This window comes from Cetorhinus maximus, chromosome 9, assembly GCF_964194155.1.
Source record: "Cetorhinus maximus chromosome 9, sCetMax3.hap1.1, whole genome shotgun sequence".
Lineage (NCBI taxonomy): Eukaryota > Metazoa > Chordata > Chondrichthyes > Lamniformes > Cetorhinidae > Cetorhinus > Cetorhinus maximus.
Genome location: NC_135887.1, coordinates 99097663 through 99115437, shown reverse-complemented (window position 1 = coordinate 99115437; position 17775 = coordinate 99097663). Strand labels below are relative to the sequence as shown.

General features: G+C 39.9%; 1 protein-coding gene across 2 annotated transcripts in view; it reads right to left on the bottom strand.

Moving 5' to 3' along the window:
- Nucleotides 1-412: 412 nt before the first annotated feature.
- The window catches only part of sbf2 (SET binding factor 2), a 669356-nt gene continuing 651993 nt past the window's right edge, over nucleotides 413-17775 (bottom strand). For both annotated transcript variants that reach the window (XM_078549182.1, XM_078549183.1), the window contains 5 exons: nucleotides 17057-17164; nucleotides 9471-9655; nucleotides 8978-9065; nucleotides 8566-8697; nucleotides 413-1762 (listed from right to left, as the gene is read on the bottom strand). In XM_078549182.1, coding sequence (XP_078405308.1) covers nucleotides 1664-1762; nucleotides 8566-8697; nucleotides 8978-9065; nucleotides 9471-9655; nucleotides 17057-17164 — 612 coding nt within the window. In that variant the 3' untranslated portion in view covers nucleotides 413-1663. The remainder of the gene's footprint in view (nucleotides 1763-8565; nucleotides 8698-8977; nucleotides 9066-9470; nucleotides 9656-17056; nucleotides 17165-17775) is intronic.

The following is a 17775-nucleotide window of genomic DNA, read 5'->3' as shown; positions in this document are numbered from 1 at the left end:
CCCAAACCAAAACATTTTTTTGCAACTTGTCTATTTCTTTGTCCATAACAAGCTTAAATTGTACCATGTTGTGGTCGCTATCACTAAAATGCTCCCCCACCACCACCTCAGCCACCTGTCTGGCTTCATATTTTAAAATCTAAGCCTAGAATTAGGTTTAGGTTGTTACAATCTATGCTGGGCCTGGATATGCCTTGAAAATTTGCGTTCTGAAGTATGAGATTCTCTTCTCTTGCTCTTCAGTTTTTAGATGTACCTGTTGCCGATCTTAATTTTAACTGATATTAAAAGGATAAACTTTCAGTTCCATTAAGATTTGCAAAAATAACATTTAGCACTCACTGTTTTACAAGCACTTTAGTGTAAACGTCATAAAATTCAATGCAACATAAAGCAATTTACATAAAACTGATTGAAAAAAATTAGTGACGTTGCATTTAATTCAACAAAGAACTACACAATATCAGTATTTTACAAAGCAAAATGAACGGTATATACAAACTCCACAAATTAAAACAAGGTTATGTGCAATTTGAGGCTACTGTTTGAAATCATTAGCAAAGTCATATTGTGGTCAAAACTGCCTGCCAATCCTTTCATGCTAATATGAAATTATGGACAATTTTAGTGGATTTCAGCCTCACAAGGAAATGCACACCTTTTGTTTTACTTTAGCTGTGCATGATAAATCTTTTGGTCCCATATGCATATGACTTAGTACATGAAGTTTATAGCTTTTCTAGTGCTCTTTAAAACATTACTTGGTTAAAATTAGGTTCATTTATATCCAGCAATTCAGGGAAGAGAATTATAACCAAATTAAGCCATATATACAATTCGTTCAAAAGTACAAATGTAATAAACATATAAACATGCTATAAAGATACCACAGAAACATGTCACAAGCTACATAAAATTTAAAAGTCTCCAGTAAATAACAGGAAATTGTTAAAATGTGGGATAAGTTCTTCAGTAGGGCAATAACACAAACATTCTTCAAAACTCCTTTTTAAAAAAAGTATCAACTGTAAAAAAAATTAAGAAAATGTTACTAATTTTTAGTGTGCAAAACCCCTTTACATATCAAGGTAAGCTACTGAAAAAAAAACATTTGTCCATTTATATACATATTCTACAAAACTGGCATAACAGAACTGATCTTGATCATGAATGACCATATTGACTGTTATTGCGCTCTCGTCTGTTTCATTCCAATGCATTTTAGAGTACTGCTCAGGCATTTTTTAGCTTTAGATACAGATATGCAATAAAGTACAAAATTAATGTTATTTTACAAGTTATTAATTTTTGCACAGTTCTAAATTCATGCTATCCACTATCCAGAGCATTTCAGGACTAAGGCGTCAATGACTAAAAACTGCAAGCAAAACTGTGAAAGCAGAGGATCCACGACTATATTACAGAACATTAAGGTCTTTAGTGGCTGAAGTTTACATTTCACATTGTTAAAGATGTGTTAAGAGTGCAAGTTTCTTTTGCTGAAGTTGCTTGCCAAATTCTTCTGCTGAACTATTAGTGGTTTTCACCTGCTTGACTGATGTAATCCTTTGATACCTTTTTTATTTTATTTATTTTAGTGGCGCTGGGCTTTAATCTCTTATGACTGGTACAATCCCACCTGGTCTTTTTAAAATGCATCTTGTTAGGCATCTGAAATGCAGTTCTGGATCTTGTCCATCCACTGTTGAGCAATTTGCACATCTTGTGCACAGAAATTATAAACACGTCTACTTGTCTTCAACTGCATTAAAAGGAAAAGAAAGGCATAATTCAAAGTATTCAAATTAAATGCATTTAAAAATGTAATTTCTTTTTCAGAAATTATGTTTTGGAATTGCACGCAGTAATACAAATGTAATATGCTTCAAGATCAGGTATCAGGTGGGGTGGTTAGGATGATCAAGTGTATAAATTATTAAAATATCATGGAACAAGTTCAAGACTTCTATGGCATTTCGTGATTAGTAAGTTTAAATTTCTTTATCTTAATTCTTGTTGTGAACTTTCCCACCTAAATCAATAACAGATTCTATCAGAGCTTATTGTCATGAAATTCTGATTCATCAAATAAACTAAGTAAATAATTTGAACATTGTTTAAAAAAAGACAAGAAACTAAGTACATTTAATTGTAAGGTTAACTTGATGTTCTAAACATGGTTTTAATGCCATCCCATTTCACAATGCAATTAGAGGAGATAGCTATTTGTATAAATCGCTTTTTAGTTTATGGAACTATTTTTATTTTAAAAACAGATGCGAACACTAAAGTGCATGATGTGTTACTGAAGAACAATAGTAAACTGCATGTCTGTTTATTTTTACTAAAGATAGCTTCTGATTGGCTGGTTTAACCTTTGGATTCATGCTTCAGTCCTGCTAGCCACTATTAACTAAACAAAATACTAAATAGTGTAATTTGGTGAAGTTATGTGCACACACCAGCATGCCTGTAACATATATGCACAAAAAATGTTATGAGTAATACATTTTACTTTTGTAATTCACACAAATATTTTGCTAAAATATGCTCAGACTCAAATAATGGCTCCCCACTTATAAAATAATTCTAAAGAATAATCAATGCTTGCATTCAATTGGAGCCAATCTAACACATTCTATTCCTTATTTGTTTTAGTCTGCCATACTTTTAAGTCATTAATTTTTGCACTACTCATGAATGTGGAAAGCAAAATCTCATATATAATCAGAAGTGGATCGAATTAAAATTGTGTGCTTCCTCAGCAAATAGTTACCTACAAATACTTTCCTCAAGAAGTTCAAATTCTTAGCATTAAACTAGTTAAGAATTTGAAATAATCTATGTAAATGGAATTTCAATGAAATCCAACTACTGGGAAAACATCAACTACTTCTTACTCTCAACAGTCAAAAACAATATGAAACTCCTCAATTGTCTGCAGATGGGCTTCCAGTCAGCTTTGCAACAAAATCTGATTTTGCATCATTAGTAGTGTTATTACTGTTCAGAAGAAATATTCGGTTACTCAAAGCTTTACGATGATAGAACCTCATTATCCTCAATGCATATACTGGGATCCGTCATTAAAAAAAAATAACTAAACAAGAAAAGGTTAATGATCTACACTACTATGCTTTATACATGTTTATTGACTAGACAACCTGAATTGTAAATCACGGATTGTTCAGTATTTGGAGATGCACACTGTTTACTCTCACTGTTTACTTATATGGTTTTCAGCTGTGCATAGTAGATAAGTGATGTAACTTATTTTCGCAGCAGCAAAGTGTTATGTATCCTTGCGGGATTTCAGCAATGGATGTTATGCTGATGAGGTAATCTAATTCTGTTTCAGCTGTGAAGAGATATTTAATAATGATTTTGTTGAATTAGAGCATTTAATGTCAATGGTAGCTTTTAGCAATGTGTTTTACAGCTGATTAAAATCCATGGGCTATAGTTTACTCCAGAATACAGCCATGCCATAAGGTAGAGGCAGAGGAAGAACAGTGCATAACTGACAGACAGCAGTATAGGGGATACCTAGTGGCAACAGAGAACAAAAAGTGGCAGAAACTGGTCCTGTCCAATTGGTATCTGAGGGGATGAGGAGGAATGCTAAGGACAGAATGACCAGAATGCTAACCATGGCACTGTAGAGCAGGAGAAAATTCAAGGACTGGGGGAGAAAAATAGAAAGATTGTAGTCTAAAACCATTTGATAATCAAATGGATAGAGGGCATATTCTGCTGTCACAATCAAGAGTCAAAGACGGTGAGTTGCCTACCCAATCAGGGTATTCTGAAGCGATTGTTAAAGGAGGGGCAAGAGTCAGTTGGTGTAGTCCATGTCAGAATCAACAAAATAGAAATCAGCAGGTCCTGCTAAGGGAGTATCAGGGGTATAAGGGAGTATCTTAGAGCTAAATTAAAAGCAGCACCTTGATGGTGGTAATTTCTAGATTACGACCCAGGCTGTGTGCTAATTGGCATAGGGATAAACTAATCAGGAAATTAAATGTGTGACTGAAAGATTGGTGCAGGAAGGAGGAATTCTAATTCATGGGACATGCTGCACCCGTGCTGGTTTTGGCCCAAGGTCCTTGCAGTAATCATAAACTGGACTCTAGAATGGACTTTAAACTGGTTAAAGGAGGGGTGTTGGGGAGGGAGAGATGGTTCAGATGGATATAATAATCCAAAGATAAAGAATGGATTAGAATAAAGGTCAGGATATAAAAACAGATAAATAAAACACAAATATTCAGAAACAGAAAAGGATGGAGGGTGCAATAATAAAATATTTGATAGAAATAAAGGAGTGCTGATTGCCTGTAAAGAGTAACAGCAACAGAATGGGGAAACTAGAGACAATAATTGTAAGTGAGGGAATAGATGTAATATGAACATGGAGTCTCCTCTGAGCCAATATGTACGAAGCCCAATGACGTGGTGGTGCTGAGAGTTGAACTGGAGGAAATAATAGAAATAAATGTGGAAGAAAATCTTAGAAGTAGCGATCACACCATAGCGCAGAATTTTACACTGATTGGGCAGGCACGCGCCCAACCCGATCGGACGTGAAATCGTGCGATATTTCAGTCGGCGGGCGCGTGTAAAATAAAAACAAAAATCTGCGGGCAGCATTCCTATCATCTATATTTTCAGGTGCCTGATTCTGATGCTTGGACATTTTTTTCTGGCTTTTTGAAACTTTATTTGATGGTTTTCGGGTCTGCAGCTCCCTGTCTTCAGGGAGCTTTCTCTCAGCGCTCGCCCACGTTGATGTCATTGCCCACTCACTTCCTGCCCCCACCCCAGCAGCGCTGAGCTTTTCAACGTCTGTTTCACACTGGCTGGCCATTAATTGGCCAGCCAACATGAAATCGCGGTTGGGGGCTGATCACAGTTGGCGGTCCGTTTCCCGGCTGGTCCCAGGCCCGCTGATCGTGCCCGCTGCCGAGATAAAAATTCAGGCTATAATCTTTTAGTTAATGACTGAGGGTGATGGGGATAGTACAAAGACCACCTATGAGGCGATGAAAATGGAGGTAAGCAAACAGGAAAAGAAATTGACAGGAGTGGAAGAAAGGTAGGCATAATTGAAAGGAGGATCAAAAGAGTTAATATATTCTACTTAAAGAACTAGCCATAAGACAAGGTTGAAATTGATGCCAAGTAAAAGGTATATAAATCATAAATGAGAGGATGGTAAAAGGGAGTCTGATGATTTTAGCTAAGAGATGGAAAAGGCAAACAGCAAGACAAAGACAAATATGAAAATAAAATATCAAAGAGTATAAAAAGAAATATTAAAGTGTTCTATAGATTTAAAAAAATTCTTTCATAGGATCTAGGTGTCGCTGGCTAGGCCAGTGTTTGTTCCCCATCCCTAAATGCCCTTAAGGTAGTGGCGAGTCACCTTCTTCAACAATGTGGTGTAGGTACACCTACAGTGCCGTTAGGAAGGGAGCTCCATGATTTTGGCCCAGTGACAGTGAAAGAGCGGTGATATAGTTCCAAATCAGGATGGTGTGCAGTTTGGAGCAGAACTTGCAGGGTGTTCCTATGCATCTGCTGCCCTTGTCCTTCAAAGGAGCCTTGGGGAGTTGCTGCAGTGCATTTTGGAGATGGTACACTGCTACCACTGTGCATCTGTGCTGGAGGGAATTAAAGTTTAAGGTGGTGGTCAGGGTGCCAAACAAGCAGGCTTGCTTTGTGCTGAATGATGTCGAGCTTCTTAAGTGCTGTTGGAGCTGCGCTCATCCAGGCAAGTGGACAGTGTTCCACTGACTTGTGCCTTGTAAATGGTGAACAGGCTTTGGGGAGTCAGGTGGTTTGTTGCTTGCTGCAGAATTCCAACCTCTGATCTGCCCTTGTAGCCACAGTATTTAAATGGCTGGTCCAGTTCGGGTTCTGGTCAAGGACATTGATAGTGAGGAATGCAGCGATAGTAATGTCACTAAATGTCAAGGGAGATGGTTTGACTCTCTTTTGTTGGAGATGGTAATTGCCTGGCACTTGTATATTAATGACTTGGATTCAGGGATAGAAGATGCTACAGCTAAACTTGCAGATGACACCAAAATAGGTGGGAAAGTAAGTTGCAATGAAGAAATGGATATGGACAGGTTAGGTGAATGGACCAAAATTTGGCAGGTGGAGGTTAATGTGGATAAGTGTGAGGTTATCCATTTTGGTCGGAAGAATAAAAAGGCGACTTATTATTTAAACGGAGAGAAACTTCAGAATGCTTCAGTGCAGAGGGATCTGGGTGTCCTCGTGCATGAATCGCTGAAAGCTAGTACGCAGGTACAGCAGGTAATAAGGAAGGCAAATGGAATTTTGGCATTTATTGCTAAAGGAATAGAGTATAAAAATAGGGAAGTGTTGTTGCAGCTGTACAGGCATTGGTGAGACCGTGCCTGGAGTACTGTGCACAATTTTGGTCCCCTTACTTGAGGAAGGATGTAGTTGCATTGGAGGCGGTGCAGAGGAGGTTCACTAGATTGATTCCAGAGATGCGGGACTTGTCTTATGAGGGGAGATTCAGCAGTTTAGGTCTATGCTCGCTACAGTTTAGAAGGATGAGAGGAGATCTAATGGAGATATATAAGATGCTAAAGGGGATAGACAAAGTAGACGTGGAGTGGATGTTTCCCCTTGTGGGGCATTCTAGAATGAGAGGCCATAGTTTTAGGTTAAGGGGTGGTAGATTTAAATCAGAGATGAAGAGGAATTACTTTTCTCAAAGGGTTGTGAATCTGTGGAATTCACTACCTCAGAGTGCAGTGGATGCCGGGATGCTGAATAAATTTGAGGAGGAGATAGAGAGATTTTTAATTAGTAACGGGTTGAAAGGTTATGGGGAGAGGGCGTGAAATTGGAGTTGAGGCTGAAAAGAGATCAGCCATGTAGGTTGAATTGCCTACTCCTGCTCCTAGTTCTTATGTTCTTAAATGTTACTTGCCACTTATCAGCCAAACCTGAATGTTGTCCAGAACTTTCTGCATATGGACATGGACTGCTTCAGTACCTATGGAGTCGTGAATGGTGCTAAACATTGTGCAATCATCAGCAAACATTCCTACTTCTGACCTTATGATGGAAGGAAGGTCATTGATGGAACAGCTGACGATGGTTGGGCCTAGTACACTACCCTGAGGAACTCCTGCAGTGATGCCCTAGGACAGAGATGATTGACCTCCAGCAACAACAACAACCATCTTCCTTTGTGCTAGGTATGACTCCAACCAGCAAAGAGTTTTCCTCCTGATTCCCACTGGCTTCAGTTTAGCTAGAGCTCTTTGAAGCCACACTTGGTCAAATGCTGCCTTGATGACCAGGGCAGTCACTCTCATCTCATCTTTTGAGTTCAGCTCTTTTGTCCTCGTCTGGGCCAAGGCTATAACGAGGTCAGGAGCTGAGTGATCCTGGTGGAACCCAAAGTGAGCATCAGTGAACAGGTCATTGCTGTGTATGTTCCGTTTGATAGCACTGTCGATGACACCTTCATCGCTTTGCTGATGATTGAGAGTTGCCTTGATGAGAGCAGCTCCAACACTCAAGGAGCTTGACACCATCCAGGACAAAGCAGCCTGCTTGATTGGCACCCCATCTACCACTTGAACCCTTCACTCCCTCCACCACCAACGTACAGTGGCAGCAGTGTGTACCATCTACAGAATGTACTACAGCAACTCACCAAGGCTCCTTCGATAGCATTTTCCAACCCACAACCTCTACCACCTAGAAGGACAAGGGCAGCAGATACATGGGAACACCACTATTTGCAAGTTCCTCTCCAAGCTATACTCCATCCTGATTTGAAACTATATTGCCGTTCCTTCACTATTACTGGATCAAAATCCTGAAACTCCCTTCCTAACAGCAGTCTTGGTGTACCAACACCATATGGAATGCGGCGGTTCAAGGCGGTGGCTCACCACTACCTTCTCAAGGGCAACTAGGGATGGGCAATAAATGCTGGCTCAGCCAGCGACGCCCACATTCCGTGAAATAATAAATATAACAAAAGTCAAGGGATGTGAGGTCATGGGCCAGGTTGCAGGAATGGTTTGAAAAGATGGCAACAAAATGGAAAACAGAGGGTAGGAATTATGGAACTTTCTCTGTTGTTCACTATAAGTGTTTGGACTCAGACATTGCAGGTATTAATATTTGTAGATGATACCAAACTGGGCTGCACCAAAATACAGGGATATACAAAAGCTAAATACTACAGATGCTGGAAAACTGAAATGACAATACAAATGCATCTGTGGACAGAAACAGTGTTAATGTTTCAGTTCGATGACCTTTCATCAGTACCAGTTCAGAATGGATTTCAAATTAGGTCAGTCCAAAAAAATGTTATGAAATAAAGCTAAAGGGAAATCCTGTGTATTAGCATGTAATCCCTGACCAAAAATTCCTCTTTTCAACAGAAACCAAATAGCACTCATTGGTTCCAGGAAGATGGTCATATGTTGCCTTTATTGCTGTTATGAAATTCTGGTCTTGCAAGTGGTATCACAATTAAAGGGAAAGATAAAAACTTACATCAAAGAATGCTCTCTCGTTTGAATGCTTAGGTGCACCTAATGTTGATGATGCTGGAATAACTGACTCAACCTCAGCCAGATCTATGAACCCTCTGGGGTTTGTATCTTCGCCAGTGTCATAGTACCGTAACTAGAAGATAAAGTGCATGAATTAGTTATACAAAGTTTCTGTCATAATTCTCAATTACACTGCCAATAAGCTGAAGTTGAGTTCAAGAATGATCCCTGAAGATGTCACATACACAATGGCACATCTGTAGCTTAAGTATTGTAAAATAAAACACAGAATCCATTTTTAAATGTATAATTTTCAGCTATAGATATGAATGATTAAGACGTTCTAGTACATCAACTTGCTTAAACTGTATCCACATCCAGTGTTAAAATGCTGAATAGAAATATGACTGTACCTGGTGTTTAGTTATATCTAGAACAAACCATCGAGGTTTCCACCCTTTCAGTAAAGCACCTCTCTTGTAAAGCACACCTTCAAATGATCTAAAAAATCGGAAATAAAAATGGCAAAGATTAAAGAAATTTGGCTGTGTGTCTTTTTAAACAAGTAATTTAAAAGGTTGCAGTCTAAAAAGCATTTCAATGCTTCCAAAGTAAATAAACATATTTTTTAAATCAGATTGCCTTTGATCAACATTTTATACTTTGTACCTATTGGGGGCTGCCAGATATCTAAAGAACAGAAATATCTAAAACTTTATACATTAGATTCAGGGATTTTAACATTACCTAAACTTCAATTATTAGAATGATAGCCTGAAAATAAGCTGCATAACTCATATTTATTTTTTTGGGGAGCGGGGGTGGTGGGCGGGGGGGAGGGGCAGGGAAGAAGAAAAGCTAAGAATTGAAGAAAGAGAAAGTCAGCAATTTGGAAAATGACCATACCTGTTCTCCACATCCTTTGAAGAAAACTGATTATACAGAGTTGCTGCTCTCCTTGTGTTTACTCCGTTAGAAGGTGATGTAGTGGTGCTCCGATCATTCTCACCAATCCCATTGTCTGCCAAATGTAGCATGGACCTTCTCTGAAAGGACTGCACATTAGATGCCATGAGCGATGAGGCAGCTCTCTACAACAGAAGTGGAGACTGAATTTAAAAACCAAAATCAGCAATTCTTTCTGTAATACCTTCCAGCCTATTGCCAGCTTGCTATCTGACACCATCACATGGGCATTTTTGCAGAAATGCACCAATGCTTTTATGTAATCCCCTATCAGATATTTGACTTTCCCCATTTAAGTTTTCCTTTGCACCTCTTCCTATCAGGCAGGTCACAATTAATATGGGTCAGCTAACGCTGCTGAATTAAAAATAAGATTCTGCAAGATGTTCTGAAAGCAATCATGGATAACTTACTCAGGGAAAAATTACAAAAATAAACAAGTATTGCTGAAAAAGGAGACATGTCCAAGCTTTTCCTTATCCAACCAGCTCACGCTTGCAAAACTCAAAACACAGTGTCCAAAATTAGGTGTGATTCCGCGATTGGACAACATTTGCTAAATAATCCTAATAATAACATGCTAAGAATTACACTAACAACCAATTTAAGATCGTCATTTGGGCTCGCAATGTGGCACATTTGCGTGTATTGGGAGCTACATATATTAATACACAAGGCCCTGTTCTTTGCGGACAGAAAGAACATGTACATAGTATTGCGCCTGTTTCAGCTAAACAAAATAAGTGGCAGCCATTCGCTGACTCATTCCTCAGATCAATGCCTTGGCCAATCAGGGTCAAGCTGCCTGGTTTAAATTTCAAACAATGCTTGGCAGTTAACTGCCAGTTACCATCAGTGGTGCATTCTCCATGGCAACGCCACTTGCCAACCAATCAGCACTCTCTTCACATACAGTATAGATTGTTGTTTTCCCCCTTATTATACTGGTATTCTTGTGAGTGTCCTGATGAGTGCAAGACGAGAAGCTTAGATGCGTTTCTTTTTTCAGCAATATTTAAGTTCTGTACTACCAAACGACTATTTATGAAAATAAAAGATAGACAAATACAGTGCTTAACCTCTTTACAAATATACATCTCGTTTAAAAAAAGTGGAAAATATGACATCTCTTTAGTGGAGATGTGATAGCCGACAAGGATGGTATTCGAACCAATGCGTGCAGGGCACAATGGGTTAGCATCCATCGCCTTAAGGCCAATTTTGTTGGAAGCATCTTGCGATAAGTGCTGTTAGTTAGACAGTGAGATAATAAGATTTAAGGGTCAATGCGGAAACAGAGAACAAGGGTGAATTAGATTCAAGTCAGGTACAGGACAAAAAAATGAAGGAAAGAGGCTGGATTAAGTTTTTAAATTAGGAAAGGTTTTTACATTTTGAAATATTTTAAAACTATAAAGAATTTACTACATGCAGAAATGAGACTGAACAGATTAAATTATTCCCTTTCAGCCAGAGAGATTGACTGGCTTTATTGAACTTGAAGTCTTAATTATGGGCCCAAACACTCTGTGCTCTGTTTAATGGACAATAAACGAGCAAATCAAGTTCTTAAAAATAATATAGAGGCTAATTGTAACAAATTGACCAACAAGTTCTGGATGTTTACAACCCACACCGTTTCTCTTGCTTCCGTAAGCTTGCTGACCGATTTGTGCTTTAATAATGGCACACATTGTGAATTCAGTTATTTTCCCATAAAGATTGAAAACATAAGAAATAGGAGTTGGCAATTTAGCCTCTTGAACCTGTTCCTCCATTCAATGGAATCATGGGTGATTCATGTCTTAACTTCATATACCCACCTTTGCCCCACATCCCTTGATACCTAAACCGAAATCTATCAATCTCAGTTTTAAATTAAGAATTGGCCCAGTATCAAACGCCATTTGTAAAAGGGAGTTCCGAGCTTCTTCCACTCTTTGCATGTAGAAGTACTTCCTAACTTCACTCTTGAAAAGCCTGTCTCTAGTTTTTGAGCTATGTTCCATAGTCCTAGAGCAGAAATTTGTGCTGAGCAGGTGGGCACATGCCCAACCCGCTCAAGCATAAAATTATGTGCGATGACGTTGGGCGAGCGACCCGACATCATGGTGCACTCGCATGATATTTTAATGACAATTAACAGGCCTATTAAGGCCATTAAAGTAATAATTGACTGGAATTTTTCGCTGCTCATCCAACCTTACTGTTGGTGGGCAGGTGAAAAGACCAAGCGGCCTTTGGCTTTTTTTTTTTAGGAAACCTCATCTACGGGCGGGATGAGCTTTCCAACAGAAATTAAAAATTTAATAAAAATTTTAAAATTTCATTCATAACATGTCCTTGCTCATGTGACAGAGTCACATGAGGGGACAAGTTTTTAACAGTGGTAAATTTTTAATTTTCATGTTTTTAAATCTTCAGCTCTCTGAATCAGCTCTGTGCCTCAGGGAGCTTTCATTGCATGCACTCGTGCGCATGCACAAAAATCCGCGCTCGCCCTCCTCCTGCCCCCACCCCGGAGGCAGAGTGCTGCAGCGCGCGTATCACGCTGGCTGGCCGTTAATTGCCCAGCCAATGTGAAATCGATGTCGGGGCCCAATCGCAGATGGCGGTTGGCTTCGTGACTGCTCCTGGGCCCGCCGGCCGCATCTGCTGGCAAGGTAAAAACCCTGGCCCTTGATTCCCCAACTCATGAAAATAGTTTCTATCTACCGTATCAGCTCCCAGAAATTACTTGGAAATTTATCAAATCACCCCTTAATCTTTTAAATTCAGGGAATATACCCTGGTTCATGTAATCTCTGCTTGTTATTTAACTCACGGAATCCCGGTATCATTCTAGTAAAACTACACGGCAGTTTCTCCAAGGTAATACATCCTTCCTAATATGCGCACGCACGCACGCACACACACAAACAAAAGATCTCGGATCATCACACAGAAGAGTTTGAAAGGATGCCCAATCTTCCACTTTTGATGTCATCATCAATATTCACGTTGGCAAAATTGGCTACGACAATTCAAAGGCGTGATGGCACTTTCTGCAATTACGTGACAGAAGAATAAAGGCCTTACTTCTCCACTATGGAGATGAAGAATTGGAAGATATTTTTGAGACACTTACACCTGAGCAAAGCAAAATGATTACAACTCAGCAAAAAATGCACTAACGACCTATTTCACACCCAGGAAATATGTGATGGCCCAGATCTTCTGATCAGTGGCGATGCTGCATGCATTATTACTGCCCGCAGAGATCATTTTTGTGTACTTTCAGCTGGATCTTCCGATCCTGGCTGCAAAAATGAAGCCTTGGCACAGTGCAGAGGACATGCCCCCTTTTTAAAACATAGCTGCCATATTCAGGTAAGTTTTTAAAGGTATCAAGTCTTCTCAGCTCAGATAACTCTTAAAGGTCTCGAGTGGATTAGTGTGTGGGTGTGCAGATGAGTGGGTGTGAGAGTGGGTGGGTGAGTGGTTGAGTGAGTCGGTGTGCGGGTGAGTGGGTGTGTGGGTGAGTGAGTGAGTGGGTGTGCGGGTGAGTGAGTGAGTGGGTATGTGGGTGAGTGTGTGCGTGAGTAAGTGGATGGGTGTGCAGGTGAGCGGGTGCACGGGTGAGTGAGTGGTAGGATGGGAGCTTGTTGGGTCGTGGTGGGGTAGTCAGGTCTTGTTTGGGAAGGGAAGTTGGGGTGCAGTCAGGTCAGTTCGGCGGGTAGTTGGGTTTAGGCAGGGCGGTAGTCAGGTTGGGTTGGGGGATGCTAGTGGGTCGGTTGTGGTTGTGGGGTGAGTTATGCTGTTATTCACGGAGTTACACTAGAGATTAAGAAGTGTTACATTACTACGTTAAGTATCCGGCCAAAGTTTCCGAGCTGAGATCAGTGTAAGCGATAGTCGTAGAGAGTTCCAGGCAGTACAAATTAGCCCACTGGAAGTTTAAACTTCCCAGGCAATTACAGCCTACAATTCCTAAGGAGCCCGATGCACAACAGCAATTTAAGTTCAGTGCATCGCCACTCCTGATACCAGAAGATCTAGCCCTTTATTTATTTAAGTTGTAAGCTTAATAGTCTAATAGATAGAGGCACAGCAGGGTAGCACTTACTTGTGGAGTAAGCGCCTGTTCCATGTGGGAACTCCAGGAAACTTCTCATGACAACTACATGTGCAAGTAATATTGTCAACTGGAACAGCTTGAGCTCCAGGTTTCATTGTTTGAGCAGCAGCTGATGAAACTGTGATGTATCTGTGAGAATGAGTTTCATGGGCAGCATGTTTATTGATGAGATTACCCTGCAGCTTAAGCATATGCAAGCAGAGAGGGAATAGGTGACTGCCAGGCAGCCAAGTGCAGCAGTCCCCTGAATGTACCTTACTCTCTAACCAGTATTGCATTCTGAATACTGATAAGAGTGATAGTTTCTCTTGGGAGTGCAGCCACAGCCAAGTTCATGGCACCATGCTGGCTAAGCTGTACAGGGCAGCATGAAGAAGATTGGGAAAGCAATATCCATAGGAGAGTTTATAGTTAGGAGAACAAAAAGGTGTTTCCACAGCCACAGACGCTGCATATGATAGGTATCAGGTAGATAATACAATTGAGCACCAGACTGAATACAGGAAGTGCAGAGGGTAAATGAAAAAACAAATAAAAGTAAAGAGAGAAAATGAGAAAAGATGGGCAGCTAACATAGAAGGAAATCTGAAAGTCTTCCACTGGCATATAAATAGTAAAATGGTGGTAAAAGGAGTTGGGCCGACTAGGGACCTAAAAGGAGATTTACTCATGGAGGCAGAGAGCATGGCTAAGGTAATATAAAAGCAAAATATTGCGGATGCTGGAGATCTGAAATAAAACCAGAAAGTGCTGGAAAAACTCAGCAGGTCTGGCAGCATCTGTGGAGAAAGAAACAGGGTTAATAATTCAAGTCCATTACGACTCTTCTTCAGAGCCGAAGAAGAGTACTAAATGAGTACTCTGCATCTGTCTTTACCAAGAAAGAAAATGCTCTCATAGTCATAGTGAAAGAGAGGTAGTAGAGACAGTGGATGGGCTAGAAATTTAGGAAAAGGAGGCATTAGATAGGCTGGTTGTACTTAAAGTTGATAATTCACCAGAACAGATGAGATGCTTCCAGGATATTAAGGGGAGTAAGGGTGGAAATTGCAGAGGTACTAGTCATAACTTTACAATTCTTCTTAGATGCAGGGGCGGTGCCAGAGGACCCGAGAATTGCAAATGTTACAAGCTTGTTCAAAAAGGATGCAAGAATATTCCAGCAATTACAGGCCAATCCGTTTAACCTTGCTTTTGAGAAAGCTATTAAAAGTGATAATTCATCAGAAAATTAACAGTTACTTGGTCAAATCTGGATTAATTAGGGAGAGCCAGCATGGAACTGATGAGGAAAAACTGATGAGAAAAACTAACTTGATTAAGTTTTTTTGATGAGGTAACAGAGAAGGCTGATGAAGGTAATACGGCATTTGATAAGAGTATCACATAACAGGCTTATCAGCAAAGTTGAAGCCCATGGAATAAAAGGGAAAGTGGCATCCTGGATATGAAGTTGGCTGAGTGACAGGAAGCGGCAGTGGTGAACAGTTGTTTTTTGGACTGGAGGAAGGTATATAATGGGGTTTTCCAGGCGTCAGGACCCCAGCTTTTCTTTATGCATATTAATGACCTAAACTTGGGTGTACAGAGCATGACACAAAACTTGGAAGCACTGTGAACTATGAGGAAGATGATAATAAATTTCAAGAGAACATTATCAAGCTGGTAGAAAGGGTGGAAGAGAGGCAGATGAAATTTAAAGCGGAGAAGTATAAAGTGATTCATTCTGATAGAAAGAATGAGAAGTGGCAAATAACATAAAGGATATAATTTTAAAAAGAGTGCAGGAGCACAGCAACCTGGGGGAATACATGCACAAATCAATGAAGGTGGCAGGACAGGTTGAGAGAGTGGTTAATAAAGCATATGGAATCCTGGGTTTTATAAATAGGGACATAAGAGTTCAAAAGCAAGGACATTATTGTAAAACTGAGTGAAATACTGTTTCAACCTCAACTGAAGTATTGTGTTCAGTTCAGGAGCCAGACTTTAGGGAGGATGCGAGAGTGTTAAACTTCACCTTGTTGATACATTTGTGTAATTAATAAACTTAAATTATCACATTGTACTATACATATGCTTATTGATAAAAAGTCTTAATTTGTATGTATCATTGCAATAATTTGTGAATTTTGGGGTGTGTCGTTAAGAGGTCTTAAAGTTAAAGATGTTCCAGAGCCTCCTTTTTAGATACAAGTTATAGCTTAACAGTTCAAAAGGAAGCCAAAGCTGATTGGCTAGAAGAATGGTCTGAGGACCTCCTGTTAGAAATACAAATTAAGGTTAGATTGTTGTGGGGAAGCTAGAAGTGCTCTTCCCATTGGTCAAGAGTTGCAAATATTTAGTTAAAAGTTGTTAAATTTTAGACACACATGCACAAATTTGGGCTAAATGATGCGGGGCTACCTGCACAAAGGCTATAAAAATAGGGGTGCGTCATTGAGGACTTGGCACTTGCCAAGGGTCAGCATTTGTTACTTGACACTTGCTGGGGGACATTTGTCTGGAGAGAGAGTTAGGAGTAGGGCATTTGCGTAGGACATTGCCAGTCAACGGGTATTTGTCACAGGTTGAAGACTGGTGTAAGAATCCAATATGGTGATCAGTAAATCAAATATAGACAGAATTGCCAGGGCTAAAGTCATTGGAGGGAAGGAGGGGAAGAGAGAGTGAGTGAGAAGGAGGGTGAGAGAGCAACAGAGGAAGAAAGTGAGAGAGGGGGAGGGAGAGAGAGCACTGAGCAGCAGGCAGCTGTGAAGGATGTAGCTGAAGCAGTTAAGGTAGACTGGAAACTTCAGTAGTTAAGGTACACCGAGAAGTTGAAAATGATTCATTAGAGTTGAAGTATTAAAGCTGCAAAGGGATTTGTATGTATGTTACAGTTGAGTTGGCTAAGCTAAAATCACAAAGGATGTGACAGTCAAGCAAGAATTTTCTTACTCTGGACTTTAGAGTCCAAATCCCTGGAGGGTTCAGAAAAACTTATGAGAATGATTCCAGGGATGAGGAACTTCAGTTCTGTGGATAGATTGCAGAATCTGGGCCTGTTCTCCTTGGAGAAGAGAAGGTTACAAGGAGATTTGATAGAGGCATTCAAAATCATGAGGGTCTGGACAAAGTGGATAAAGAGAAACTGTTCGCATTGGCAGAAAGATCACGAACCAGAAGACACTTAATTAAAGTGAATGGCGAAAGAACCAAAGGCGATAGGAGGGTAAACTCTTTTTAAGCAGTGAATGGTTAGGGTCTGGAATGGACTGCCTGAGTGTATGATGGATGCAGATTCAATTGTGGCTTTAGAAGAGAATTGGATAAAACTCTCGGTTCCTCTGATTTTGGGGTAAAACATTGTCTTCTGTTAAAGCAACACGTTGGGATAGCACCATATTCCTAACTGTGATGTACTTACAGTTTGCTCTGTTTTTATGTCTTCTTTGAGACTGACTTTTACTCGATCCCAGATTGGTTTCCACCATTCAGGACTTTGGCTCAATTCATTCTCTAGTCTTTCAATCTCCTGTAAATACAATATCCCAATCAAATTCCTGATTACAGGGGGCTTAATTAAGGAAGAAAAATTGATACCAAGTTGATCTTCCAAGTATGGAAAGCTCATTTGCAGTAATCAAAATGCTATTAAGGAGTTAGATTTTGCTCATACTAACCTGAATTTGAGACATCATAATCTAATTCACACATTTACACCATTAGTTCTGATACGATAAAAAGCCAGTCTTTTTTCCCCTAAACACTATTTAACTCTTGGAAATATTAATAATCTGGCAGATATATAGTCAAACACTGGGTATTCAAATACTAGTACAGTAGGCCATTTCATTCATTGAGCCTGTTCTACCATTGAATCAGACCATGATTGATCTGTATCTCAATTCCATTTACCTGCCTTTGATCCATAACCTCTGATACCCTTCCCGGAGGACAATCGATCTCCCAAAAATTTCAAAGACTCAATATCTGCAGCGTTTTGTAGGAATGAATTCCAGATTCCCATTTCCCCTTCTGTGGAAAAGTGCTTCCTGAAATCACTCCTGAATGGCTTAGCTCTAATTTCAAGATTTAGCCCCCTTGTTCCCGATTCCCTCACCAAAGGAAATAATTTATTTGCAT